The 26,826-nt window shown below is 36.8% G+C and overlaps 1 protein-coding gene and 3 long non-coding RNA genes across 7 annotated transcripts; 1 reads left to right on the forward strand and 3 right to left on the reverse strand.

The window, feature by feature from the left end:
- Nucleotides 1-4,427: 4,427 nt before the first annotated feature.
- Nucleotides 4,428-6,399, reverse strand: LOC135117344 (uncharacterized). Its single transcript, XR_010276827.1, has 2 exons — nucleotides 6,229-6,399; nucleotides 4,428-4,652 (listed from the first exon to the last, which is right to left on the reverse strand). It is a non-coding gene; the product is annotated as an uncharacterized LOC135117344 (long non-coding RNA).
- Nucleotides 6,400-8,521: 2,122 nt separating this feature from the next.
- On the reverse strand, nucleotides 8,522-9,425 carry LOC110372549 (uncharacterized). The gene is made up of 2 exons (XR_002429339.3): nucleotides 9,261-9,425; nucleotides 8,522-8,559 (listed from the first exon to the last, which is right to left on the reverse strand). It is a non-coding gene; the product is annotated as an uncharacterized LOC110372549 (long non-coding RNA).
- LOC110372548 (uncharacterized) lies at nucleotides 8,619-24,179 on the forward strand. 4 transcript variants are annotated; one of them, XM_064036289.1, is made up of 29 exons: nucleotides 8,621-9,231; nucleotides 9,370-9,431; nucleotides 10,089-10,234; nucleotides 10,655-10,790; nucleotides 10,890-11,015; nucleotides 11,128-11,221; nucleotides 11,292-11,411; nucleotides 11,493-11,755; nucleotides 12,026-12,143; nucleotides 12,402-12,534; nucleotides 12,619-12,737; nucleotides 12,812-12,924; nucleotides 14,536-14,745; nucleotides 15,888-15,999; nucleotides 16,290-16,410; nucleotides 16,841-16,986; nucleotides 17,225-17,368; nucleotides 17,600-17,707; nucleotides 18,006-18,119; nucleotides 18,370-18,461; nucleotides 18,673-18,828; nucleotides 19,232-19,390; nucleotides 19,599-19,699; nucleotides 19,964-20,150; nucleotides 20,474-20,665; nucleotides 20,934-21,039; nucleotides 21,113-21,248; nucleotides 22,790-22,956; nucleotides 23,875-24,179. In XM_064036289.1, the coding sequence occupies exons 4-28, from the start codon at nucleotides 10,768-10,770 to the stop codon at nucleotides 22,936-22,938; spliced, it is 3,342 nt and encodes a 1,113-aa protein (XP_063892359.1). In that variant the 5' UTR covers nucleotides 8,621-9,231; nucleotides 9,370-9,431; nucleotides 10,089-10,234; nucleotides 10,655-10,767; the 3' UTR covers nucleotides 22,939-22,956; nucleotides 23,875-24,179. The 4 variants fall into 4 exon arrangements, with proteins under 4 accessions (XP_063892358.1, XP_063892359.1, XP_063892356.1 ...); XM_064036286.1 differs by having other exon boundaries at nucleotides 10,089-10,219; XM_064036288.1 differs by lacking the exon at nucleotides 11,292-11,411 and having other exon boundaries at nucleotides 8,619-9,231; nucleotides 10,089-10,219.
- A 65-nt stretch (nucleotides 24,180-24,244) lies between these two features.
- LOC135117311 (uncharacterized) lies at nucleotides 24,245-26,281 on the reverse strand. The gene is made up of 2 exons (XR_010276796.1): nucleotides 25,440-26,281; nucleotides 24,245-24,697 (listed from the first exon to the last, which is right to left on the reverse strand). It is a non-coding gene; the product is annotated as an uncharacterized LOC135117311 (long non-coding RNA).
- Between the last annotated feature and the right edge of the window lie 545 nt (nucleotides 26,282-26,826).

Raw genomic sequence — 26,826 nt, forward strand, 5'->3', positions numbered from 1 at the left:
GTAACTGGGTTTTATTTGATATCACTATGTTTTAATACTGAGGTAGGTATTTGAGGACCTGGCACCGAAAACTTTAATGTGATTAAATTAAACGAAATTGGATAAAGAAAAAGTAACAATTGGGTGGTTAATTTTGGTTCAACGTTCGGGATTCCGTCGCAGCCATCACCGCTGAGCCTCAACAAGTCCGTCGACAGTGGCGCCCTCTGGGACTTCGCTAGAGACAGCTTATCCACACAATATCAACGACACATCAGCAACTCAGACAATATCATCCGCCTTCGCTTAGCTGCACAACAAAGTAGAAATATAAAAGTACCTAATAAATAATAGTAGGAAAATTAAAACGTTTTTTAGAATAACCTTTTCTTTATTTTTTTAGTTTCTAGATTCCACCAGATTGTTTGTTTTAAACAATGTTTGAAGAAGAGCGTAGCCAACTGGAATTACTGACTGAAAATGATAAATAAATACGGCTAAGCAATTATTACTGCGCTGCGCCTTCAAATGAATTGATGCCAAAAAATCGTTTCTTTATGATATTCTAAATGGCACGTACCTAAGTCAATTAGAAGAGGTTCTGAAAAGGTGGTCGACGTGTGTAGCCACAAATTTAAGATTGGTGTAGAAGCACAATACCTCTCAAAGATCAAAATTACTTTTTTTTGCTTACAAGTAAGTATAAGTATGATACATTTAATTTCGTAATGTTATGTTATCTACACGGGTGCCTTAATCTTGAGCCTTATGACTAATGACCCCGTTTATCATATCGATTCCAAATCATGTAGATACCTACACTTCCTTTTTGATAAATATAATGCACTTTACCTTTAGGTACAAAGGAAAGCCATTACCTATTATTATTTCAAAAATCGTGTTTTGTTAAAGAGATTAAAAGTAGACGATTAGATAGAAAGTTTGTGCAACTCAACACTAATCTTGAAACATATTTTAAACATAAAGTCATTTCTTTTGCTAGTTTTCATATCCAACCTTTGTTGTTTTGCCCAACATCAAAAACCATACCACTTTGTCGACAGTTTTTAAAAGATTCAATCGAAGTTCGTTGTTGAAGATACGACTCTCCTAACTGGCGAAACAACTCAATTCTTAAGTTCTATAGATTTTTTATATACAACAATAGATTTTGAAACAATCGGCTTTGGCCCATTTTCATTTCAGCTTGATTGTACAAAATGTCAATGACCCCACTTTTTCTATCCTGGTACTTAAGTTGCTTACAGTACCGCGTACATTATAATTATGGTCTTTATGTGTGATTTAGCCTTAACTTTTCTGGGAATATCTCTGGCCTCGCCCACAGCAATCTTGCCACAACCGGTTACGTCATCTCACCTATATCTGCGAGTACAGGATCAAAGATCACTTTATCCAAGAAGGATTTGGATTTAACAAAGTTAAAGTTTTAGTTAAAAAGTAAGTACAGCCTTTGGTGGCTGCAATTGTGCACGAGATCTCGGATTCGATTCCCGGCTCGGGCCGAAAGCGCTTCGCAATCGCAGCCCGGAGCCTGGAAGTTGGTGGCTCACGTGCATCGGAGGGCACGCAAATGTCAGTCCTGCGCCTGTCCTCTCTCCGGTCGTATCGGATTGCTATCAGAATCAGAGTGAGGGAGTAGTGAGAGCACCTGCATCAGCACAAATACCTACTTGTGCAATAAAATATGTCCTGCGCAGTTGGCTGTTCTGAGTTGAGAAAATGAGAAAAGAAACTGATTATAATCGGCTATGTGGACCAAGTAAATATCTTCTAGGTAATAGGATGCTATTGGCAGATAAATAATTATTGAAGTAAAGCAAGAACATCTTAAGGTAAATATCGGCTAAGTATCTTCTTATAATAATCTGCGTACAAGGTTAGTCATTATAACGCCATTATGATAATTATAAAATCATCAGCACTCTAATTACAAGCTAAAAAGGTTGTTCTACGTCAGAACAATTAGAGCTCAAGTAAAAGAATCAGATTTAAAAAGACACACATTTATTCTTTAAAAAAACGTTGGAACAAACAAAGAAAAGACGCATTACGTAAAACACATAAATTAAACAACACCAATCCAATATGATTCGACCTCAATAATACTGCTCTTACAACATACTTTACGTTGTTATCCTAAAAAGGTGTTTATTCGTCATTAAATCAGGTAAAAAATCTTAAGCCTATAAGAACGGGTTTTATAGCTTCTGCACATTGTGTGCAGACGCTGGACTAAAGTAAAATTTTCTTAAAACTAACTCCTGTAAGGACGAAAGACTTAGTCGAAGACTTCGCGGCACACGCCATCGGCGCCCATTTTGTAGCCGGGGGGACAGTTGCTGGGTACGGTGATCATGTTCCTCATGGAGACGGAGACTTCCTTAGGCACCTCCTCCACGGTGTTGGAGTCACCTCCCGAGGTCTTGTCGGCGGTGGCGGCTGCGTCCACGGCGTCAGCCTTAGCGGCGTCTACCTCGTCGGGGAAGACAATGCGGTTGGAGTCAGCCATTCTGTAATGTAAAATAAGGAAAGTAAAGTAAGGTTTCATCAAGCTACTTTACAACAAGTAAAGGTTTATAGATAGGTAAATGAAAAAAACAATTTAAACAGCTTAATCAGAAAATGAGGACGACAAAATTATTTTCGAACAGAAGCAGTTTGAGGAAGTATTCTCCAGTAAAAAACAACAAAAGGTTTATTAAATTGAAGTAATCGATGGTCAAAACTCATAAGGCATTATATTACGCGAATAGCTTAAAAAACATCGTCACGACCTCATAACACGAGGCCAAACTAACCTTGAACAGAACACTGAACTTGCTATAACAATACGATTAGGTACCTACAGGAATGCGCAAAACGTTAACCCTTTAGATCGACTAGAATCAATATAATTCATTGTTTATTTGAATACGCGTGCTATTTTCCTTCTAAGTATAATAGCATAAGTACTTACAAGAAGTGCTAGATAAAAGTAAACATAACAAGTCAACACATTCCTAACTTATGCTTAAGAAAACATCTCCATCAAGAACGACACTTGTAAAGGCCCATACTTATGTTGGTTTTTATTTACATATGCTAATGTTAAAGTCAATTGAACTTCAAAAAAATATTCTACCAAGAGTCTGTTAAGTGCTTCCTGATATTACTCGTAGGCTTGATGATTATATGAATGAAAATTATCGTTTGCAGAATTCCTATATTCCTATTCCGCTAGCAGATAACTAATTGTAGTACCTATTTAGGTGGTCTAAAAACGCAACAGTGGATCACTTCTGCTTTTAACGACTCTTCATTGATTTTTCAGTTAATGCCCAAAATTACTTTAAAAAATAAATATTAGAAATACTTATTTATATAAAGCTAGATCAAAATATATCACTTGTACTCACATTGTATTTACTGGATTAGTTTGAACTCTGAAGTTGTTTCACACACGCGCACTAGTGCAGATGCAAGACAGAACTGATGCGGACAGCCGGCCGGCAACCACTTTTATACAAACTATTCTACAGCTTTATCAACAACACACGCCTAATGACGCCGTTCACCTTCCGCTATGATTCACTGATTACACGAACCCCTCGAAAAATATGTGTTCTCCCTCGAAATGATCTGCTATCTACACTTTTCCAATAACCATCGATGACGGCACTTTATCAAACGTTATCTTTATAACTCTTCAAGCTTCAGACTGATGTGTAGTTTTCCGTGAGTAATTCAATTACTGACAATAAAGTTACAGCTTGTTGCTGATATGATCGATAATGTGATGATTTATGTTTTTTTTATGATATTCAGTTTCTTCTCTGACACGTTAATTCTCTACATTTTGTTTCAGGTGCCTACATACCTGTCCATGAGTTGTACTTGCATAACGTACACTTGTACCTATGCCTTAAAACTTACTTGCCTATATTATACTTACAAACTTAAAAGCTGCAAGCTGCCGTATAGGGTTTAGCCACAAAAGAACTTAAAAAAACTCGATTTTTATTGCTTCTTTGAGCCTAGGTACTGTCTGTGTCTTGAGATCACAAGATTTCTTTATTTTTTGGATATCAGATTTTGCAGATTAGCATAGTGTTGGATTTGAGTATAAAAAATGTGAGAATCACATTGGTATAAAATAAGTATTCATATTGTATGGGAAAAGCAGAGCTAACCAGAATAAAGCAACAAATAACATTTCCAATCACTCATTTATACACCAAGAACATTATTACAACCGCTTACAATAGTCAATCGTTATATCCTAAAAAGGTGTTTATTCGTCATTTTAAAATTATCAACTAGGTTCCAAATAAAAAACCTCTAATACAAAAACTTTTCACGTCACAATGTGTACAGAACAAACGCTGAACGATGAAAACACTTAATTCTAGATCACACTTGAAGTGAATTAAGAACGGAATTCCTCATCTTTGTGTACTTCGTAGCAGACGCCGTTACTAGCCATGTCACAGTTACTGGGTACTACAATCGCGTTCCTCAAGTGGATTCCATAGACTTCTTTAGGTGGTTTCTCCACCTTTTTGGAGTGGTCTTTACCCGAGGTCTTGTTGGCGGGGGGAGCAGCGTCTACCACGTCAGCCTTTGCCTCGGCCAACTCGTCAGGGAATACGATGCGGTCGGAGTCTGCCATTCTGTAATATCACCGTTGTTTTAGAAAATAACAGTACACCAGTGTTAACTATCCTTCCAGATTATTTGGCAAACAATGAAGAATTATTTGGTAAACCTATGCTGACAGAGGTTCGACAAAATGTGTATGCAAGCCGTGATTGCGACTAAGTATTGATTAGATTAAAACAATATCGCTGGGCAATACCAAAAAGTGCATATCATAATTGCGCTGAAGATTAAAAAAGTATATTTTATGTACGGGGCACTACCTTTTTCAATTTTTGAGGAAAAATTAAAAGTCGCCTTATTTTTGGTAGATATAGACAAAGGCTCCTGATAAATTGTACTCTCTTATCTACAGGTATCTGCTGTCATTGAACATCCTTGGCAGTCGTTACTTGTAGTCAGAAGCCTAGTCTGACACCAGTCTAACCAAGGGGTATCAGGTTGCCCGGGTAACTGGGTTGAGGAGGTCAGATAGGCAGTCGCTTCTTGTAAAGCACTGGTACTCAGCTGAATCCGGTTAGACTGGAAGCCGACCCCAACATAGTTGGGAAAAAGGCTCGGAGGATGATCTATAGGTATCTGCTTGCACTAAAATGCAGATTTACATGTATGTTATTATTAGAAAAAGCTAAAAATCGTGATACTTTTATCAAGATTTAGTTAAACAAACGTGCTGCAGACATGGCATTATGTGAATACCAAAAAGACTACTACGATTCCTTTTTCGGCAAAAAAGGAACACATCGCGTCTCGTGGCAAACGAAGGCCAAGCTAACCTTGAATACAAACCGAACACTGAACAAGCTTCGTGTAGCAGGAATGCGCCGAAACTTAAATAAAATAAAACCCTTTGGATTTTGACTGCTGGACTCAAAGCCCACTGATTTACCATTAATTTACTTTGATCATTGGTTTTAAGATCATAAATGTAAAATTGGTGTAGGACCCATTGATTTTGTATATCAATGGTAGGACCTAATAAAGTATCTCCATCTATCTATCATTGACTTGGATAGCATACTGTATTGCTTCCAGTTAACATTACGTTAATGATATAACAACTTACAAGATGAACTACATTAAAAAAACTTCACATAGGAAGTGAACACATTCTTGATTCCAAAGTTGAGAAATCATCACCATTGAGAGCGACATTCGTGAAGTTTTTATACATAGTTTTTTCTTCTTATGAAAAAAAAATATCACTCTATCGTATGTGTGGAATCGCTGTACAGTAAATAACTATGTAAGTGTTATTAGAATTGTCCTAAGCGATCCCTCATTTCATAGTTTTCTGTTCAGGTAATTATTGGGGTGTTTGTTGCGCCACTTCTTCTTCCCATTACAAACACAGAGGAAGTGGTGAAGGGTTTGCGAATAGGGGGCTGTCTTTTGTAAATTCCTGACGTTCAAAATGTTTTGTTTTTCAGCCAGGTTTCAATAAATAGGTTTTTTTTTGTATTTGATATTTCTGCACTACGCTTGATTGCTTATGTAAGATGTAAGACCCAATAAGTTTTGAAGAAGTTGCTGTATTGTAACGGTTTGTAAACTTATCGGTATGCAAAATCGAAGGCCACTTTTACTCACGTTGAATTCCAGTGCAAGTAAACAGGATTACTCTGAGGTTTATTTACACACGCTCACTTGTAAACGCAAGGCAGCACTGAGTGGGCTCCGAACTGGCCAGACCTTTTATACAAAGGGCTAAATTTTCACAGGGGAATTTACGTTTCTTAACTTACTAGTACTTAACTAAAAATAAAATGCTGTTTACTGTTTACCTATTTACTACAGGTATTAAGTCGTTTTATGCGTATCACATTCGCCATACTGATTTTGTTCATAAATATTGTAGACAACTCTCCCGGGCAATACTTACGAATTAGGCCCTGCATCGGCGAAGCATTCAGAATACATCTAATACTTATTAAGTTTTGCCACAGTTGAAGAGAAATTCCTTCTTTAAAACTTCTTCTTACGAAAAGAATACTAGCAGATCCCTTGAATTACTTGGTATTTTTTCCTTTGTGTCATCCATCAGCATCACATTCTTAACTTATATCTTTTACTTGGTAGTCAATTAACAACTTCATAATTATGATGGGTATAGGTAGCAACAGTTAAAATATGAAAAAGTGGAACCTAAATCGTCGTTATGATACTTAGTAGCTACTCTTGCTACTTATTAGGCAACAGAGAATGACCCAAAACAGGTACGAGTTGTAGTGGCATCCTAATAATTTAAGTCTTGCAGTGGCATACCAGTGAATCGTAAAAAGAATTCGTACCTAGGTATAAATCTCAGCAAAAAAGACTTAACTTTTAGTGTACTTACAGGGCTGTAGTTAGGTATCTGTAGTTTCCGTCGAACTTTTCTTATAACATTCTATTACAATAGCAACAGTACAACTAAGAGTAATTGTTATACAGTCGACAAATTAAACATGATTGTCCCACAGCAAGTCGTTCCTATAAACTTTTATCTAGAAAGTTTGTTATAGAAAGCTACTGTAGAAAGCGACTGAGCTTTGCTAAGCTTAATGATAAAGCTCCAAGCTGGTTTATTGTTTTTCACTAAACATGGGTTCGCTCGGGTACTGGTTGATAAATTGATACACATAAAGTGATTGATTGATAACGACGGACCTATTTCACTTTTACAATGTCTTTGTACAGAGCTCAAGGTTGATTCTAATATAATATTAGCATGTATTAACCACATATTGTAATAAGATACTTGTAAATAAAAAATAGTGTACAATAAAATATTTCGATACACAATCTAAATACCTAGCCAGACAGTAAACTTATGGACGGCAGAGGGCATTAGGAATAGTGATAACGAATCAATGATTTCCTTGAATTTGCAATGTTTACAATGATAAACTGACGATTTGCGACGTATATTTTTTGGGTGTGGTTACAGCTGTATAATTGTTAAGGGTGACTTTTGAGGTTAAACGTGCCGCGTGATCAAAGATCAACAATATCCGGCGCAAACGCATTGCCATTACAATGACGTACGTGGGATTCCTTCGGTATATTGATATGATCGATTGTCGCGTTAATATTCTAGGAAAGATACCTATTAACATAAAAACATTACCCTTCTTGGCACTTGGGTAAAAAAACGAACACTCTGCTACAGTTCTGACGTAAGTGTCTTTGTATCCTATTATCTACCATTTATCGAAAAACTCCTAGGATACCTACAACCAACTTTTTGTCTCTCTATGTTAATGTTGGGATGTCGAAATATTAAGAAGTCGGTTATAATCACGTTTGTTTAATTCTAGTTTAGACTCGGCACTTTTTCAAAATATTTAATTGTTCTTTCATAAAGTTTATTCATTTTATCGGAACACTTGTTAATTAAATTGCGTACTTAGTTATCTTAGCGTCAAAGTTCGTCTATTACAGGAATTTTATTTTCTTCAATGCCTTATTTGTTTGATTGAGAGAAAAAACGTGCCCACTTTACAGGAACAAGATAAGGTGTTGATAAAGAAATCTCACAATTCAATTAATTGTTGTATTATCGATTCGTGTATCAAACATGTTCTTTACAATTTAATGAAAACAAGTTAATACCTTCTTATAATTTATTAGTACGATAAAAGTTGAGGAATGACATAATGCATTGTTTTAGTATTACTCATTAATAATCTTGAAGTTGACATAGCTGAATTTGAACATGAATGGGTACCGAGTTTCTTGCAAATTTCCTGCAGGTTTTAGAGTTCAAAAGACTTCTCGACAGACCCCGTCAGCAGACATCTGCTGTCCTTTTGGGCAGTTTGGTGGTACCACCACGACATTGCCCACTGGTGCAGAGGTGGTAGTGGTGGACATCGGCCCTTTTGTTGTCTCCGCACTCGCGGTCTTCTCACTCGCGTTCGGCAGCGAATTCACACAGCTCTGAAAAGAAAATTAAGTTAGAAGTCGCTCTGTATGTATAGTTTGATACCTTTTAGAGATAAATGTGGGTAGATTAATAACGGCGTGCGTGTCTGAGAGTTTCATAGGAGCCTGCAAAGACCTATTTGAAATAAAACAAACATTTTACTTTGACTTTGTATGAAAAACGGATGTGCTTGGTGTTTTTGGCCTTGGCAGCCTGGTGAAAATTAAGGACACTTATATTTGGTCGCGTATTCAGGTACACGATAGACGTTTTTGCATTTTAATCACATTACATGAGTTAACAAAATGAAAGCTTTTTAAATGCGGACTAATCCCTAGCTATGCAGATATAATTTGATGTGGACGACTACCTATCCATAGTAGACATGGGAAGGAGCAAATCTGTGATGTAAAAGGTCGCAATGTAGGTGAGGAAGGTTACATTATAGCAAAACTGCGTGGTGGTGCCTTCCCGTCGTCACACTTCACGTTGTCATGTCAACGTTTGGAATACTTTCAAGCTTGACAAGACTTCTAAAACGACATGAACATCAACTGTCAAAAATTTTAAAGGAGTCTTGGGAATTTATAATAAACTTAAAAACATTAGTAGCTACAATATGGTCCATGTTCCTGTATTATTTGTTTAGTGTATTTGCAATGCAAAGAAGTATTAGTTTGGAAAAAGTAAGTAGAAATATCAAATAAACACTCACACCGACAACCAATAAAATTAATGTGACACAGGCGAACTTTTGATCTACCATCTTGGTTGATTTTTCTGAAATATTTTGAATCAAGTGTTTCACGTTTGCTTCGCTGCAGATAAATGATACAGAAGTGGTGTCAAATGCAAGAAATACTGCACTCAGGCATAACTCACCAGAGTAAGTATCTATTGTTGTACTAATTTATTTCGTCATTCATTAAAATCATGTAAGTGGGTAGTATTGTTTTAAGTTTATTGGGAAGGACTCATTACAGTTTTCCTTGTTCCTTGTCATCTTTTGCTGTCGAAGGAATTCTGCTATCTTGATAATAAATCCCTTAGCAGAATTTGAATGATCCTGCGCATTGAATGAACGTGATAATGATATTGCGCTTCAATATAAGGAAAATCGCAATAGCTTGCACTGTGGAACGAAAAGGGCATTTAGTACATTCCCACTTGCACGTTTAAAGCAGCACTCATGGTAATAAGTGGTTTCAAAAGGAACATAAATCTCACATAGTTGCTGACAATATTCTTCATAAATTACAAGAATGGTAGTTGCTGATTGATATTATTTATGGAAAAGAATGTAAAATTGGTTATTAGTTTTTAAATTTATTAGCTCTCTACACTCAACATGTAATTATGTAGCGAATTGATGATTTTTTCTATAGTAATTTATATTTGTAAGAATAAATCAAGAGATAACCTGGACGTATGCCAAAAATTCCTTAAGCTACTTTAACAGCTAGGTGTGCGCGGCAATATAATGTGAGGTTCTAGGAATCCAGGTGGAATCCAGTGCGGACTAACATTAGCATATTTTCCTCAGCGTTGTCGTACCACAAAGGAGAAGGTTCAGAGCAGCCGGGAGCATATTCGAACAATATTGTATAACTATTAAGCCAAAACTATATAGGAGCAGCTCCTTGTCAGACCTGACTGCGCATTCAAGTGATTTCAGTGAGTGAACTATTCGTTAGTATTGATTTCATTGTTTTAATAGGCAGGTAAATAGGGACAAACAGTGCTGTTATAACAAAGGTACCTTTAAAGAAATCTTTGTAATCACTGATCAAAAATTAAAATTTAAATAATTCTCAATCACACGTGTATCTATTGCCCTACACATTTCGAACAGTCATTATCGATGCTGTGTTCAATTGTAATTTTGGCACGTGTTCAAACGATTCTACTTAGTTAAGGAAACAACCCGGACTCGTTTTATTTATTAATTAAATATCGAACATTAGGCATTTCGGCGAATTTGAAAAGGCTTTTAAGAGGGGACACTTACTTAGAACTGGACATTACGTAGTTCCGTCTTGCCTGATTTACATTACGAGAATACAGATTAGGAAACATCTGGTGCATGTAATGTCACACGTATGCTTCCAGCACTAGACTACTTCAGGAACAGAATTAAAGCTGAAAATAGACACAAGGAATCGTACTTCAATAGCGCTGGCGACGCCGACACAAAACACTGCAGAAACCATACCGACACATTAATGTCGTGGAATTTCAAAGGGAAGTAAGTAATTTAAATCGTACCCAATAATGCTTAAGGTATAATTTATCTTGTGTTTAAGTCGTTATGTAGAGTCTTAATACAATTCATGAACATCACCAGAAAGCCGAAGAAGAAAGCGGACATGTCTCCCGAATCATACGCGTCCAAGTTTGCCGTCGAGTATTTAAATAATTTTCAGAGAGAAGACATAGACCCAAATGCTTCATCGTGTGCAGACAATTCCAGGTAAACAAGCTTTGTACAAACATGACTAATTATAGAACATACAGCTAGTAGAAATTTCCGTTTGAAACTACTTTTAACTCAATGATCAGGTGGTATCCTGTTTATTTTTCAGTAACGAAAGCACAGACCAATTGGGAACTCAGAAGGCAGCTGCTTTTCCCTTTAAATCAACCCCCAGCGGCAACCTGAAAGTCCAGTCGAACCAAGTAAATTCCTTTCAGTACTTTAAAAATCTCTTCTTTTTTTACATATTTATTTTATTTTTTTATTTCCTAGGTAGTATTTCAATCTTCCACGGTAGGTGTTTTATTAGCAGACCCCACACAAGCTAAGGTGAAGGTAAAATTCGAAGGGAAAGCAGGAGGCGAGCATGACGATGAAGTATCACAGAACTTTGTTAGTATTTAATTAGAATTGATGCGATGTTCTGTAGTGGTTAGACGCCATCCAGATAATGTATAGTTTTTTTTCGATAAGGACCCTGATATGGAGTCGGAACCACACCTACACTTTGGACCCAGAGAAACGGTCGCCGCGACTGTTCAAAGCGTGGGAAAGTGTCCTCTTGCTACTGATCGGAGCGCACAAAAACCAAAACAGTCGTGTGTTAGAGAAGACAAAGGCAAGGACTTGAGTACTCTCGGTTACGCGGTAGGAGAACCCATAGACTGGATGCGAGTGCAGCTGCCTAAGAAACAAGATCTATTTCAAGAGTTTTATCGAAGAATTCACAATTACATGTAAGCCTATACTAATTTCGAAATAAGCATGTATCTACATGATTTTTGAATGTTTCTTTTATCTATTCAATACAATATTTCAACATCATTCATACGGCGTAATAACATGATACATCGTAGTAATGCATGCAAAATTCCTTGTAGAGATTGTGTATATGTTTAATCAGATAAAGCTATACGTTATATGGTTACTGTATCTAACGGTTTATTGATTTATGTAGATATAGCAAGTCGTGCCCTGTTTGCAGCAATAAAGATTATGATTTCCAGAAATACTGACACCGTGATACACATCGGCGATGAGGAGTTCCACTGTCACTACATTGTGTTACAAGTTTATTCTTCCTTCTTTGATATGAACCCGCATAGAGAAATCGAGCTGCCTATCGTAAGACATTTTACTTTCGTATTAATAGAACCACGCATGTATGTACACAGAGTCGAACTTTAACAATTATTTGTTTGAATTATATGTACCTAATTAAGAATATCAACCTTGGTATTAGGTACAAGTTCTGAACCTTCACAAATCCAGACACAGGGAAAAACTTCAATCTTTCTGACATAGCATAATCATACAAGGAAATCAGACCCATAATTATAAAAATACTTTTTAATCTCTCACTCAGTCGCTACTAATTTACAGAGCAACGTGACACCAGAAGCTTTCCAGACTATTTACGAGTGGATGATTTTCAACGGTGTAGAAAGCAATAAACTACTCAAAAGAGACAATATACTCGATTTATTTTATGCTGCGCAATATCTTGCTATCAAAGGTATCATGAATGTTATTGGTAAACTCCCATAGTAGAATATTATAAGATTAGAGAATCATAATTCACATAGAAATGCCTTGACAGATTTAGAAGACCAATGCTGGTCCTTCATTGTAAATGAAAACCTTTTTACTGAAGACACAGCATTCGCTTTATTCAGAGAAGCAAGGAAGAAAGGAATGACACCAGTTATGGATTTAATGGTAATAAATCTAAAATTGTAATAATTGTTAACAACGATTTATCAATGATATCTCTAAACTATATTTATTTCTAGGTCCCCCGCGTTATGAGATTTTTCCTACCCCTGGTCGCGTCAAGAGACTTTATCGATCTTGACACGGAAGAATTAATGATATTCCTGAAATCGAACTACATATCAGTCACGAGGTAATACATCATGATTATCTTAATTTATTGGTATTTCGTCATTGTTGCCACTTGCACTGTAGTAAGTATTTCGATACACGTGGCCAGTATTGTTATCTTCTCAATATCTAAATGGGTATTTACAAACTTGTGAATAAGATGCATATTCACAGAATGAGTCGTGCTTATTCTCATGCAGTTGTGTTAATTGCTTGCTAATATGACGTATGTGGAGGCTCTCCAGTATTTTTCCGATTGTCATTATGAATTACCCACTATCACGCCTCTTAATATCATTGTTCTTATGCTCAATTCTTGATCTGATAACGGATTTTTTCGCAATCAACCGTTATTCAAAATTTTAAACTGGACACATTTTGGTATTATATTCACGCATTAAAATTGATCGTATTCACTTATTCAGTTGGGCTATACCATGTCAATGTATAAGATTCCTTCATGTTTCTCCCTCATTACGTATGTATTTGCACGTTCTACCGATAAACAATTAACAGACACTATTGTACCGATTGCACTGCTTCTGATTTGTCCTACATTATCATACAATTGTGCTACCATGATGGATTGAACTTTAAAGTTATTCGTCTAGACTAGCTTACTTACTATTGAACTGCACTTCATAAGAATCGTTCGCGTTGAGCAACACGTTCGCACCTATCCTTAGATTGAGATGTTCTTCATTCACGATTCAATCAAGTTTTTTCTATTGCTTCGGATTTACCCACGGTAGATACCACTTTTTCCCGTAAAGCGAAACCAGGTCCCATTAAGTCACCGGTCTTGACACTCCAGGCCATATAAGGCGTACCTATTACTAGTTTAGACCAGTACATCATGTAGAAAATTGCACATGTTATGGTCATTTCGATTTCTTGCCAGTTTTCCTATAGCTATCAATTAGTACCCTTCTTTTAAATCTTGGGTTCTGTTTTGGTGCCATCTGTAATTTTCCGGGGGTTCCTAAAATTTTAGATAGATCTGCCAAGCACTAAGCAGTAGTAATAAACTTCTAGGTAAAGTAGAAAATATAGCAATGGAATAACCTATTATAAAATGGAAGTAGGTACGTTCCGTTTTCCAAAGCGGGTTTTTCGGCATCAACAAAAGAAACCTGCTCCAAATATGAATGCTATTTTAATCGAGTATTATCAGTTAGTACAATCGATACACGAAACCTGTTGCCTTACGCATTGGGAAGCACGAAATTCGAGATTCGGTATTATTGTTATTGCATTTAACCTTCACTGTCTGAGTACCAATAATATTGTCAATCGAATGGTTGTATAGATCAATTATACAAGAGTGAAAGTAGATTGTCTTTATTTTCGTCCTCCAATCTCCTTTCATCGATTTACCAATTATTATAATTACTAAAAAAACTGAACATCAATTGCAGTGATTCCCTTTGCCTCTCTACAAACATGTTTTATATCATATAGCATCTGCAGGATTGCTCACGTGAGAACCTTGTAAGGCAAAGGGCGATAAGGAGTACTTACGGGTCTATTTCAATCCCTAGGTTTCCCTCTGCACACAAGAAGAGCTTTTCGATGATAAATCAACCCTGAGGATTCCTATATCATTATATTTATATTTAAATCATGTATCCAGCGAAATTGAAGTCCTAATGGCGGGCGTCCGCTGGCTGTACGGCGACTGGTCAGCTCGCCGTCGCTTCTCAGTGGAGGTGATGCGCTGCGTCCGCTTCGGCCTCATCTCCCCGTGGCAGCTGGTGGACATCAAGCGCAACCCTGACAACGCTGAGATATTGGAGATTGTTAACGAGCCTGAAGTACAGCAGATGGTTGATGATGGACTCGCGTAAGTACTCTTTACTGAAAGACTAATAAAAGTCGTCAACTACTTTTTGTCAGGACCAAGAGTTTTATAGCTGGATGTTTGGAATTCAAAGTTTGCAATCCGTAAATACAAAGCTGGTCATTTATCTATCTACGTAGGGACATAAGTAAAGTTTCCTCAAAAAATTGCGTACGTGCGTCGAAGACATGTAGGCAAGTGTAGTTTAGAGGTAGATAGATATAAATACTTTCATGTTTCGTCCAGTAATAGATAACTGGTTTACCATGACCATGAATTAACCAGACGACTTTGTAAACACTAATCATATACTAAGATGATGTGCTTTACACCGACATGAAAATTTAATGAGCATGATGCAAGTATAACACATGATTATAACAGTTACTTACCATCGTTTTCCCATGTCGAAGAATTTATTCTATGCTAATGAAATCTGCATATTCATGATGTAGTTAGTAAGCATGTACCTATCTACATATTGACTTCAGTATTCAATATACATACATAGCTTGTTTCTATAACGTCTGCGCGTGCGCCCATGTCCTTGTTCATGAAACACAACCAAAGTATTATTTAGATAGTTAAATCAAGCTTTAAATGAAATTATATTTTAATAATAGGCTTACACGAGAGCTTACACGCAACAAACAAAGTCACATTGATCCATGGTCAACTTTCTGTAGAAAGTTTAAAACTGCTTAATTTTATAACTAAGCTATAAAAATTATTGTCTCAATAAAATAAGCACTAAAAACCAAACATTACGAGCATGTTGATGACGGGCTGGATATTCAGATCGAAGTTTAGTAGGAATTCCATATATTTCTTAATAATACACTTACTGTGCCTCACGATTTCTCCCGCACCCTGACCTACTTTGGGGATTCTCAGTAACCCTAGTTATTTGGCAAATATCAAGCCCATGAGGTGACACAAAGGAGATTATAATCTGATGTTTTGTGTTTTTGAAAAAATCACTAAAACATTCATTTAGAAAACATGGCTTCTTGCCCTGAATTCTCCAAAAAAGCTCTACATAGCTTTTTTGTGTCTACTCCTTCACCCATCCAAATATCGTTTAAAAATGTCCTTCAAATAATTTACTCATATTTATCGATTCCAATAAAAAGTATACTTTACAGCTATGTAATAATAAAGTATTGGTACGGCAACAACTCGAAGAATTACTACCACTGGATCGATGTGCTCGGACTAACGGAACCCGCTGAGAGGAACTGGATCGGAGAGGAGAAGGTACAACATGACTACTAGTAATTAGGCTCTTTGAATGTCAAGGGTATGTAGTTGTGTTTACTATTTACTACGGTAATATGGGCAAACACATTAACTCTAAAAATCGGTGCTCCATATATTTAAACAACGACGAAAGAGGTAGTTTTCGAATTCGAAATTTCGATTCGAATATTTTCTCTCAATCATCTCATCTCAAATAGGTCTACTGTTTTTTTTCTCTAGCCAGTAATATGTTATCAAAGAATTTCTTCCAGAAATGTATTTTTATTACAATCTTATTCATGTTGTAGAACCATGTAACGTACAAGGACTTCCTGAGCTATTTGGAGCAGTTCATGGTGCCCAAGGATCAGATGTACCAGCAAATGGCTATGCTGCAACCGCCTCGTAGGAATGACGATAACATACCAGGTAAACCCGATATAAAAAGATTTTGTATTAAGCATTAAAATTGGCCATTTCCATAAAAAGCAAGTTTATTTTACTCTATTTTTATCTCACTTGTAATGAGCATAATTAAAACAGTAAAAAGTAGGTACAGACTTTATTTTTGACACAGGCATGAGGAAGGGAGATGTCGATGTAACCTTGAAAAGTCGTTATAGATTTTTTGCAATAAGTGTATTAATAGCATCCAACACACGAAATGACATACCAAAATAGCTCTGCAAATAAGTAGGCGCCGTGTGTATGCTAATTGCTATAATACGGTTTAAATAACTTTATCAGATTGGAGAAACTGCAATATTAAACTGGAAAACTATTACTATGGGTTTACAACCACCTAAATTTTTTTCAGAACTTACTGAAGTCTGTTCTTTTTATTTGAATTCATTTTCAGGGAGCATGCGAGGTATGGACAGCGAGAAAATTGAGATGAGACGGCCGAAAATGGACTTTCCATTGCCAGCTACACTGAAAGGACTTACCGGCGACAAGGATAAATCATTTCCAACCATGAGTGAATTCTTTGAAAATCGAAGAAAGGTTTGGTTACATAAAAAAAATGTATCTGTACCTACTGATTTACGTATACTACGGATTTTTTTTGTGCATTAATTGGGATTTTTCATTTTTTTTCTCGAAAAGGGCAAGGTTCGCATAAGAAGTGGTGTAGGGTGCGCGTTTTTAGGCTGTCTTTTGTAAATCTTGACGTTCAAAACTCTTGATGTTTTGCAGCCAAGTTTGACATCATCAGGCAAATCATTTACATAAACTCTTTCAGACTCAAGAAGGCCTGCAGTCAGTTTCTCCATCGAACAGATCACCAACATCAGTCGATGTGGACATGCCAATGCAGATGCCTACAGTTAATGAGCCTAGATCGAGGGGTCCCGATCTTGCTTGCAAACATCAGAAGCAATTCGAGGTATGGCCGACACACGAAGCTACTACAATCTGATTTCTGTTATAGATTTTCGACTTTATTTTATAATGATAAGGTTCAATATTCATTGGGAAAATTTGACATAATGGTAGTAGTAGTTTGATGCGCTCAATGCACTGGCCTCTGTTCCTTTAGTAATAATCAGTTTTGCAAAAGTTGTTTTTTGGTATTAAAGTTTGTTTATTTTTGTTGTTTATTTATGTTATATTGTAGGAGCAAAGAAAACAATTAGAGCTACAGAAGCAACAACTGGAGCTTGCTCAGCAACAGCGACGCAAACAAATCCAACAGATTCACATGTGCACCATTGAACAGGAGATTGTAAATTTACTTTTACTTATTTTTGTTTTTGCTTTATTACTGATAATATAACGGTAATTACTCTGTTACTAATATGTTTTAACATGTAACAGAAAAGCTACCAAATTGGAGATATACTAAATTTTTTCTCTTCTATATGCAAAAAATGCATCATGTCGTATAATGCATAAAATTTTATACATATAATTATAATAGCAATAAACCGTAAATTCAACAATGTACAGCATTTTTTGCCGGCGTGAGTTTACAGCAATAAATATTGTATTGCCCGCTATAATAATAAATATGATTTGTCCAGGGTTCACACAAACATGAGCAGATATACGATCCACCAGAGAAGGACTCGGAAGATATGAACACAACCAACAGTGAGACTAGTAGTGGAACCGTTGAAACCAGCGTCACTGATAAAGTAAAAATAAACATTACTATTTACTTTCTTTAATATCCATAAAAATATTCCATGAGTACTTACTGAGCTTAACAAATGATTTCATCTCCTTTAATATTAATACAATTGATTAAAGGGATGTATTCAGATCCATCATTACCGATCATCAATATCCATCGCTTTTTTGTGTCAAAATCAAAATCAAAAACAAAATCATCAAAATCGTCAAAATCATTAACAAAATAAATGAAGTCTATTTAATATTTTACAGAATCAGTTTTCAATGCGAAGAACAGAGAAGAGACACAGTGTGGCCGCCTCGTACCTCGCCGCAGCAACCGCCGCCTTAGCAGGATCTAGAAGGCAGGTTCCACAATATATTAATACAATTTATATCCAACTACACTTTTGATATGCACTTATAAGAATGGCTGGTCCAATCTTACAAGTGACGAAGACATTCAAGTCTCACCTGCCGGTTCTAAAACTTCTAGTCTTGATATAATGTTGGATACCGAACATCAATTTGCAACTGAAAACCAATTAATCATGTGAATATTCTATGTTTCCATAGCCCCACGTCTGGTCAGCCCCGTGCACAAACGACCACAAACGCATCTCGGTCAGAAGCGACACCAAGAGCCAACGCCCCGATGTCTCAGAACAACATCGGCAGCCCGCTGATATCACTCTTCAACCAGTCCAAGGAGTCTCTAGCTAAGACTAATATGTAAGTGCAATTTAATAGGGGATACATTAATACCTATTGTGTGTTCAATAAAGTAGCAACATGCAGTAGGTGTTTTGGGTAACCTATCCTGAAACCCAAAAGATAAGAACATAAGAGCCTGATGTTTATTTAGTTGTGACACTCACATCTTCTGAACATGGATATACATTTTAATGCAGGTTGGTTATGTATATTTCTATCTATAGCTCCTGAATACACAAGTGGTACCCTCCGAAGCTAAAAACCAAGTACTCTAACGATCTTTGTTTCACTCGTTAAATCTCCTTACACCTATATACATACAACCTTCAAATCGGTATTTTTAAATAAAAAAAAAATAATAATAAAATGTAACACCTATAACATGCGCCAAGTAGATACATTGCTATAATTAATTTTTCAGGAACAAACTGTCGACATCAATACTGGGTCCTTCGAACAAGAACTACATCGCTGAAGGCTCCTTGTTCAACTGGGATAGAGAGACTGTCCTAGTGTTTGGCGGAATAGATCTCCTAACACCTTATGGGTTCGGAGGAAATACTGGGAAATATATTTATAGGTAAGTTTAACGATTTGATTTGCCTCTGTGGGCCTTCGTAATTTAACATTACTTGAGCACACTGCGATGAAAGGATACTGCTTCTGTAACAGTACCAACCATATCAATAAAATCAGTTATTTAAACTTCAGATTTCCCAGGTTCTATACTGCATCAGGTATGTTTTGTCGCTTTTCTAGTTGTTTATTATCAAATTTTATAATTTCAGGTTCGATCCAGTGACCAACGTGTGGGACTATGTAGGGGACCTGCCTGAGCCAAGACATCATCATTCGGTTGCCTTCTTGAGGGGTCGAGTGTACCTTGTCGGTAAGATTACTCACTCCAAAATTATTTTTTTATAATTAATACGATTCCTAACAGAAAAAGAAAGCAATCATTTTATATGGAATAGCATTATCTCTCCACAGTCTTAAATCAGTAGAACTAACATTTTTCAATTCAAAAAGTCGAAAGTGAAGAAATATTTAAGCTTAACCTCCCGTAGAATATCAATATGAAGTCTTCTATTCGATATACTTGACATCCACTAACACCACTAAAACTAAATGAACTTATCCTTTGACGTTTAAGGTGGTGCAGATCCTCGCGATGACGATATCAGGGGCAAGTCAGCTGTAGTCTCCACCGTGTGGAGCTTCGAGCCGGTGTCGCGATCCTGGTACAGTGAAAGTGGCCTCATGACTCCCAGGAAAAACTTCGGTCTGGTTGTGCATCGCATGGCCATGTATGCTATTGGTGGACTGGATAAGAAGGGCAGGTATGTATCGAGGCAGATTTGAACCTTAACGTGATCTAAATGTAAAGACAATTGTGAGGATTCATCCCCATCTGGAGCAGGTGTAGATTCTGCCCTCAAAAATGGTTGTGAGCACATACATCATATATCATATGATATGGTGGATCATTCACATACATAGGGGGGAGTACATAAGGGGAATCTTGAGCTTTTGAAAAAAAAAGTTGTAACACGTAAGGAAGTACATGCATGCATCAAATGAAAGACCACTTCTGTAAACGCTGAATGTTGACTCCAATTATTTTGAATTCCATTAATCATAATTCTTTAAATCTTTCTTCTAGAGTTCTCCGTTCAGTAGAAAAATTCGATCCAAAGACGGGTTCCTGGACTGAAGTGCGTTCAATGAGCGTTTGTCGGATGGCCGTGGCTTGTGCTAAGTATCGCGACTACATCTGGGTAGCTGGCGGCATGACTGGCGAGAAGAAGAAGCCGGTCTGCAAGATTGTCGAGTGCTACAACTCTAAGACCAATGAGTAAGTTTGTTCATTTTTCAAACCAAATATAATAATAGTGTAGTAGAAATGAGAGGAGGCCGGTGCCCAGCAGTAAAATGACAAAAAGTCTGATGATGATGATAATAACAGTAACGTCTTTGTTCTTGTAGTTAAAAATGTAACACATTGAAAAGCTTTTGTATTTAAAATCGCTTTACTATCCAGATCATGATCCTTGAGATTTGGCATAGAACCAAGGTAAGGCAGAATTCATTTTAGCACCATTTAAATTCATAATGCGTTGCAGATGGACAGAAATACATAGTCTACGGTTTCCCAGATGTTTTTCAACAATGTTTGCGATGAACGATAAATTGTATATCGTCGGTGGCGCTGGCAAGATTTCGGATAAGGTAAGTTGTAAAATGCATAATATTGGATATTTTAGAACAAAGTCACACGAGTTGGTATTGGTTTGTTTTATAGGAGAAGACAGTGAGTAGCGTGGGTGCGATAGACGTATGGGACTGGCAGATGCGCAAGTGGAAGCAGGAGACGGAGATGTCCATGCCGAGGCACGGACATGCACTGGCATATCTCGGCACACAGCTCATTATTATTGGTAAGTGATGGACTGAGAAATACTAAGGACACTTATAAACTTAGCAGCTCAGAATTAAACTTTTGTAGCCTCAGCCAGTTATTAGGTAAGATTTACTTTATGTATTGAAAAAAAGTAGTGCAGTACTTATTTCTAAAAATGACTCTTTCACAAATTTATTTACTGGAACTATATATACTCAAGTGCTAAAATAAGGACATTATACCATACCATCAAAAAACTTTACCAGCACTCAATCTATTGACGCATTTCCATTTGATTTCTTCAAACGAACGTGAACAAGTTATCGATCATTCATCTTCATCATGAACCCTTTTTTCGGACATCTTCGATCATGAAGATGGTCGATGGACCATCATTACCAAGTCATTAGTGATAATAAACTCATTATAATCGGCAAAAAATAACGATGTTTAGCTGTCAAGGAAATCGGTCGATTCTTGTTGATATAAGAACTCAAAATGGTATTTTATATCTAAATTACGCAATGAGTAAACATCTGCTGTAAAAAGTATTGTTCAAAACTATTTATCAGCGCGGGTAATAGTTACCTCATCATAGAATCATAGGATTCATAACAGGTAAAATAAAATGATTAACACTACGAATTCTTAGTCATGAATAGTTTAGAACTAAGTAGGTCAGACAGCGTGTTAGAAGAACTGTTAGAAAAATGATGACTGGGCGGTAGTGTTCTTTGCCAAGTAGATTATTTGAAGTAACATTTTTTCCTTATTTACGTTTACGTATCTATGTCGTACCAAAATATGTGTGTGTGCACGTAATGGGTTTTTAAAGTTATGTCAACATAGACGAGAGGGAAATGAGACGTTTGAACAAGGTTCTTAGAAAAGAATGCCATCAATGGTCAAGGGAATTCTGACTCAGTAAGGTGACCAAAATCGGAACTTTGACGTGATTGAAACCGCAACAGTGCAAGTTAGCATTTCACATAATTCATATTGACAGAAGGTGTCTGGTTTCAAGCACAATCAAAAGAATATTCTACCTACAGTAGGTTATTAGGTGTGCAAATTCAGTTACCTACTTGAATATGGTTTGTTGCATTGAAAGTATTTTTAACTAAAATCGAGTTTGCACTTGGTTTTTATTGCCTTTACATAAACACTGCAAATATGCGTCGGGGCCAAACAATTTGCACTCCGAAAATAGTTTTATGTCTAACACACGTTGAATGTAAATCTATACACAGCTAGTTAATAAAATTACTTTGAAACTGAATTCATATTGACTTAGAACAACGGTACCTGCCAGATAACAGCAATAACATTCTCGAAACAAATATTAAGACTATATTTTGTCTAAAGTATGATACATGCAATTTACAACAACTGTATCACAAAATACTTTTTTCTTAATAATTTATCCTCTCTCCTACTCAACCCCTGCATGTTACCACAGTACATTGTCCATTTTAGTTCCGGACATCATGAATTTGCCTTTAATTATTTTTTACCCGAATGCGTCTCCTAGAAGGGACCAAACAAATATTTTGTATTACTGTAAGTCTGGTATGACAGGTGGTGTGACAACAATCTACATGAGAGCCTTAAACAACGTGGAGTCTTACTGCTGCGAGCGCGGCGCGTGGATCCGAGGGGTGGCCACGCTGCCCTCGCCGCTGTCAGGTCACGGCGCTGTCACGTTACCGCCCGCCTCACTGATGTGACCATACCTCTATATTTCGGTAAGTAATGGACCTATCCATTACCTAATGATAAATGTCCAGACCGACCTCCAGCCAAGGCGGCTGCTCTCGAAGGAGCTCAACCAGCTTATCCAATGCCAATGAGGGTTTTCTAAAATGGCGTCCACGAGGTGGCAGCACCGAGGCGTCAGGTCCAAGTACCCGTCAAAGTGCTTATCTTTACTATGAACCGTGAACGATTTTAGTGATTTTTTATTGTATAATTAAAGCACTGCATTAGTGTTTTACAATTACAGTTGAGGAGATAAAAAAACTAAATCATATTGTGTAAACAAATTCAAAATTTTAAACGCAAAATTGCGTTATCTGCCTTTCAACGAGCTTTTCCTTAGTACCAGTGACTTTTGCACCCCTCTTTCTAAGCTCAATTTTTAGTTCGGAAAACTTATTCCGACCGTAGTCCATAATATAATCAATAACACTTCCAATATAACAGAATTTCAATAAACAATTAGTTCGGACCCTACAATTCCATACTATTTGACAGCTGTTTGGACCAGACGCATACGTGGCGCCACCCAGTGGCAGAAAAATTAGAGAAAACCCTCATTGGAACACAGTTGCACTCTCTAAATTCCTCACTCTCACCCTCTACATCCCTCAGTCTCACCCTCCATACCCATCACTCTCACAGTCCCATGGGACTGCTATCCGATACAACAGGACTACAGTAGAGAGATCACTCCGCATTTGGAAATAAAAGTCTTAGGATTTTCTCAAAAAATATAATTCTGGAATGTGTATTTATTAGGTAAAGAGCAGGCTGTATTTTAAGCAAGAACAGGAAGAAGTTCCTCCATTACTCTGGTGAAACCGTGCGAAACAGCTACTGATCAATAAAAATAGTTCAGGCAGACAGACAGACAGAACCTTCAATCAATTCGTAACTTTCTGCAGCAGGTGGACAGCGTCGTCGGTGGAGAGGACTTGGGCTCGACGAGATCTTTTTACTCTGTGACGTGGATAATGTCTGCCGTGGACTAAGTAGGAATACTTTAAGTGCACTGTTACTGTAGCGTATAAAGAGTTCGGGACTAAATAGAAATTTCCAGTACATTGTGACGTATCGTAGTAAGTTAATGAAATCGTGAGTGTTTTGTGAAAGTTTACTGGGATACATTTTGGCACGCGTTAAATTATTGATAAAAATAAAAGTATGTTCAATCATTTTGTGATAATAATAAATATTCGACTCATTTTAACCTGTTATTTTGTTATCATATAGATTTGTTCTGATTTAATATACGTAATCCAATTGAAACCCAAATTTTGTTGTATAACATTTTTATTTAAGGATATAACATTGTAATCTCTTAATCTACCTTATCTACTATGAAATTAGGTGAATCTTATTGTAAAAGTTCGCTAACATCGCACTGTTCAACATAATGAATAGTTTGCTCATACATTGGCCACTAATATCACAGCGTAACTCCATACAGTTATCTGCCACTAGTAGGATACGTAGATAGGCGTGACCTTCGTGAGGAGATGCCTTCATTGTCCGAACAGCCCTCCAGTCATTAAAGACTGTCAAAAGCATTGAAACTCCGTACAGGTTACTCTGTGCTTTATGCTCTATGGTATCTTAGTCCCAGACCTCCCTGCAGACTCCAAGGAGGTCACGCTCGAAGCCCTCCTCGCAAGGAGGATATCTCATGAAGAACAGCACGTTGTTCACCGGCACGAAACGACTCGGCTTGATGTTTCTGATGACTTCCTGAAAGGAAAACTTTTATTAGAACTGATAAACAACATAACAAACCACTTGGGGATATGCATATTTTGATGCCTCAAAATTCCAGAGCTTCTTATCATATTTATCTTAAATAAGATGTCAATTTTGAGATAAGAAAGTTTATGTAAATCATTCAATAATACCATGATAACATCTAAGTATGAAAGATAGACCATGATAGTATTCTTTCAGGGAATGACTGAAGGTTATCGCCGAGATAACTATGGCGAGGACATACCCATCCATCCATCCAATGTTACTTTTTATCAAACATTCTGCCTAGTATTTATCTTAACATGAAAACATATTTAAGAAAACATTTATTTAAGGAACCCATGCGTGTCCGTAGCAAACTTTAGTTCAACAATAGGATGAATCAATCTATATAATCAAATTGACAAACTGCACTATCTAGTGTATCTGCTATTATTTTTGTTTTATCAACGAGGCAAAGTGAGCTAATTTCTATTGTTCACATTGATACAAAAAATGTTGTGTCAGGCCGACTTTGTTTACGATTTCAGCCAAACATTGATATCCAATCTACTCCTGTTTAGGTTCGTTGACTTCAATATACAATCTGGTTTCTGCACTCAATACCCATTTGTGTGTCTGGTCCTTATGATACTAAATTAGTCCGATTGTAATGAACCTCTTGGAAATTATTCAACTGAGGATTACGGTTCCTCGTCCAAACAAATGAAAATATAAACTGGGTACTCACAATTGGCATGCCATCTATGTCTGTAGAAATCGGTTCTCCATCGATAGCCGGGTCCTCTTCCAAATGAATCGTATTCCTCGGGTGTATATGTTTGGCGTAACCAACAACACATACGGCCAATAGCACAATTAATAACAAAAGCTTCGCCATTGTTTTCAGGTTATTTTTGTAATTCTTCGTGCATGTATCTCAGTCAGACTGTCTGAAAATGTTTGGTGCTCTCAATACCCTTGCAGCCTTATAAACGTTGTATTGTTATCTTTGGGCTCGTCGCTTTACGTCACAGATGCGCAAGAGTCAGGCTGGCTGGCGCGCTATTTGTTTAGACGTCGCAAAAGTAAACAGTCGCTCCCTACACTGCTGCATAATACGTCACAGACGGTTTCCAAAGTCACTGTTCTCTTTGATACATATTACGCAATTGAGTTCACTAAGGAAGGATAAAATGTGGATAAACCTAATAAATATTTACGTGCTACGTGCAGATTTGCATGTCTAGTAAAGTTTTGATCACTGACGCAATTTTAGGGACGCTTGCGTTAATCAGTGACCTTATATTTTTATCTAGTATCTTATTATTACATGATCGTATACACAGGTTAATGCAAGTATACAAGATCGTTGTAATTAATTATCTACAAGAGACTGGTTAAACGTCTACTGAAAGCACATAAAATCAAATAGGACAACTAACCTCGATTGAATGTCTGCAACCAGAACTACTTAGTGCTCGTATTAGTTTATTATCACTGTCATAAACAAGTGCAATATAATGAGAAAATTACCCACGTAAAACAGTGGCTGTTAAATCGAACGAGGGTGAAAACTCTGTATGTGACATTGAGAAGAAACATAGCACTTAAGTACATGTAGATTCGCTCTTGTTAACAGAACCAGTTTTCATTTTATTTATTTCGATCTGTTTACAAAGTTCCAAGGTCTTTCAAGGATGCTTCTGGTCCCTTCTATCTACTAATTACCAGTAACCCTGTTATTTTACAAAAATACAATAGCGATAAGCCGTTAATAATGATTTTTATCAATTGCATGGACCGTGTTATTTTGAAACTCTAGTTTTGTGTTCTACTTTTTATAAAGTAGACCCCTTTGTGGGAGTCGACAAGACTGTAAAATCCCGATGGCTCCTCCAGGGGTGCCGTTGCAGGGAGACGCGAGTTCAAGATCTATAATTCTTAGGTAGGTAAGTAGGTATAGGTAGATACCGTCCAATAATATAAAAAGAATATCAAAATTTTTCCTTAAGTTTTCCGAGATCTTTTTCCTGATGATAATAAACAAGTTGTATAATATTTTTAGATTATATTTGATTATGTAGTTTAATACCTGAAGTAGTTAACTACTCTGCTAATAACAATAGTACTTTCTC

The sequence above is a fragment of the Helicoverpa armigera genome, chromosome 9 (assembly GCF_030705265.1).
Source record: "Helicoverpa armigera isolate CAAS_96S chromosome 9, ASM3070526v1, whole genome shotgun sequence".
Taxonomy (NCBI): domain Eukaryota; kingdom Metazoa; phylum Arthropoda; class Insecta; order Lepidoptera; family Noctuidae; genus Helicoverpa; species Helicoverpa armigera.

Bases quoted from the DNA above. Each gene is read 5' to 3' on its own strand.
- LOC110372548 (XM_064036286.1), top strand. From the start codon at position 9,040: ATGTCAACGTTTGGAATACTTTCAAGCTTGACAAGACTTCTAAAACGA. The intron at 11,016-11,127 runs GTAAACAAGCTT...TTTATTTTTCAG, and splicing joins TCGTGTGCAGACAATTCCAG to TAACGAAAGCACAGACCAAT. The intron at 18,120-18,369 runs GTAAAAATAAAC...AATATTTTACAG, and splicing joins AAACCAGCGTCACTGATAAA to AATCAGTTTTCAATGCGAAG.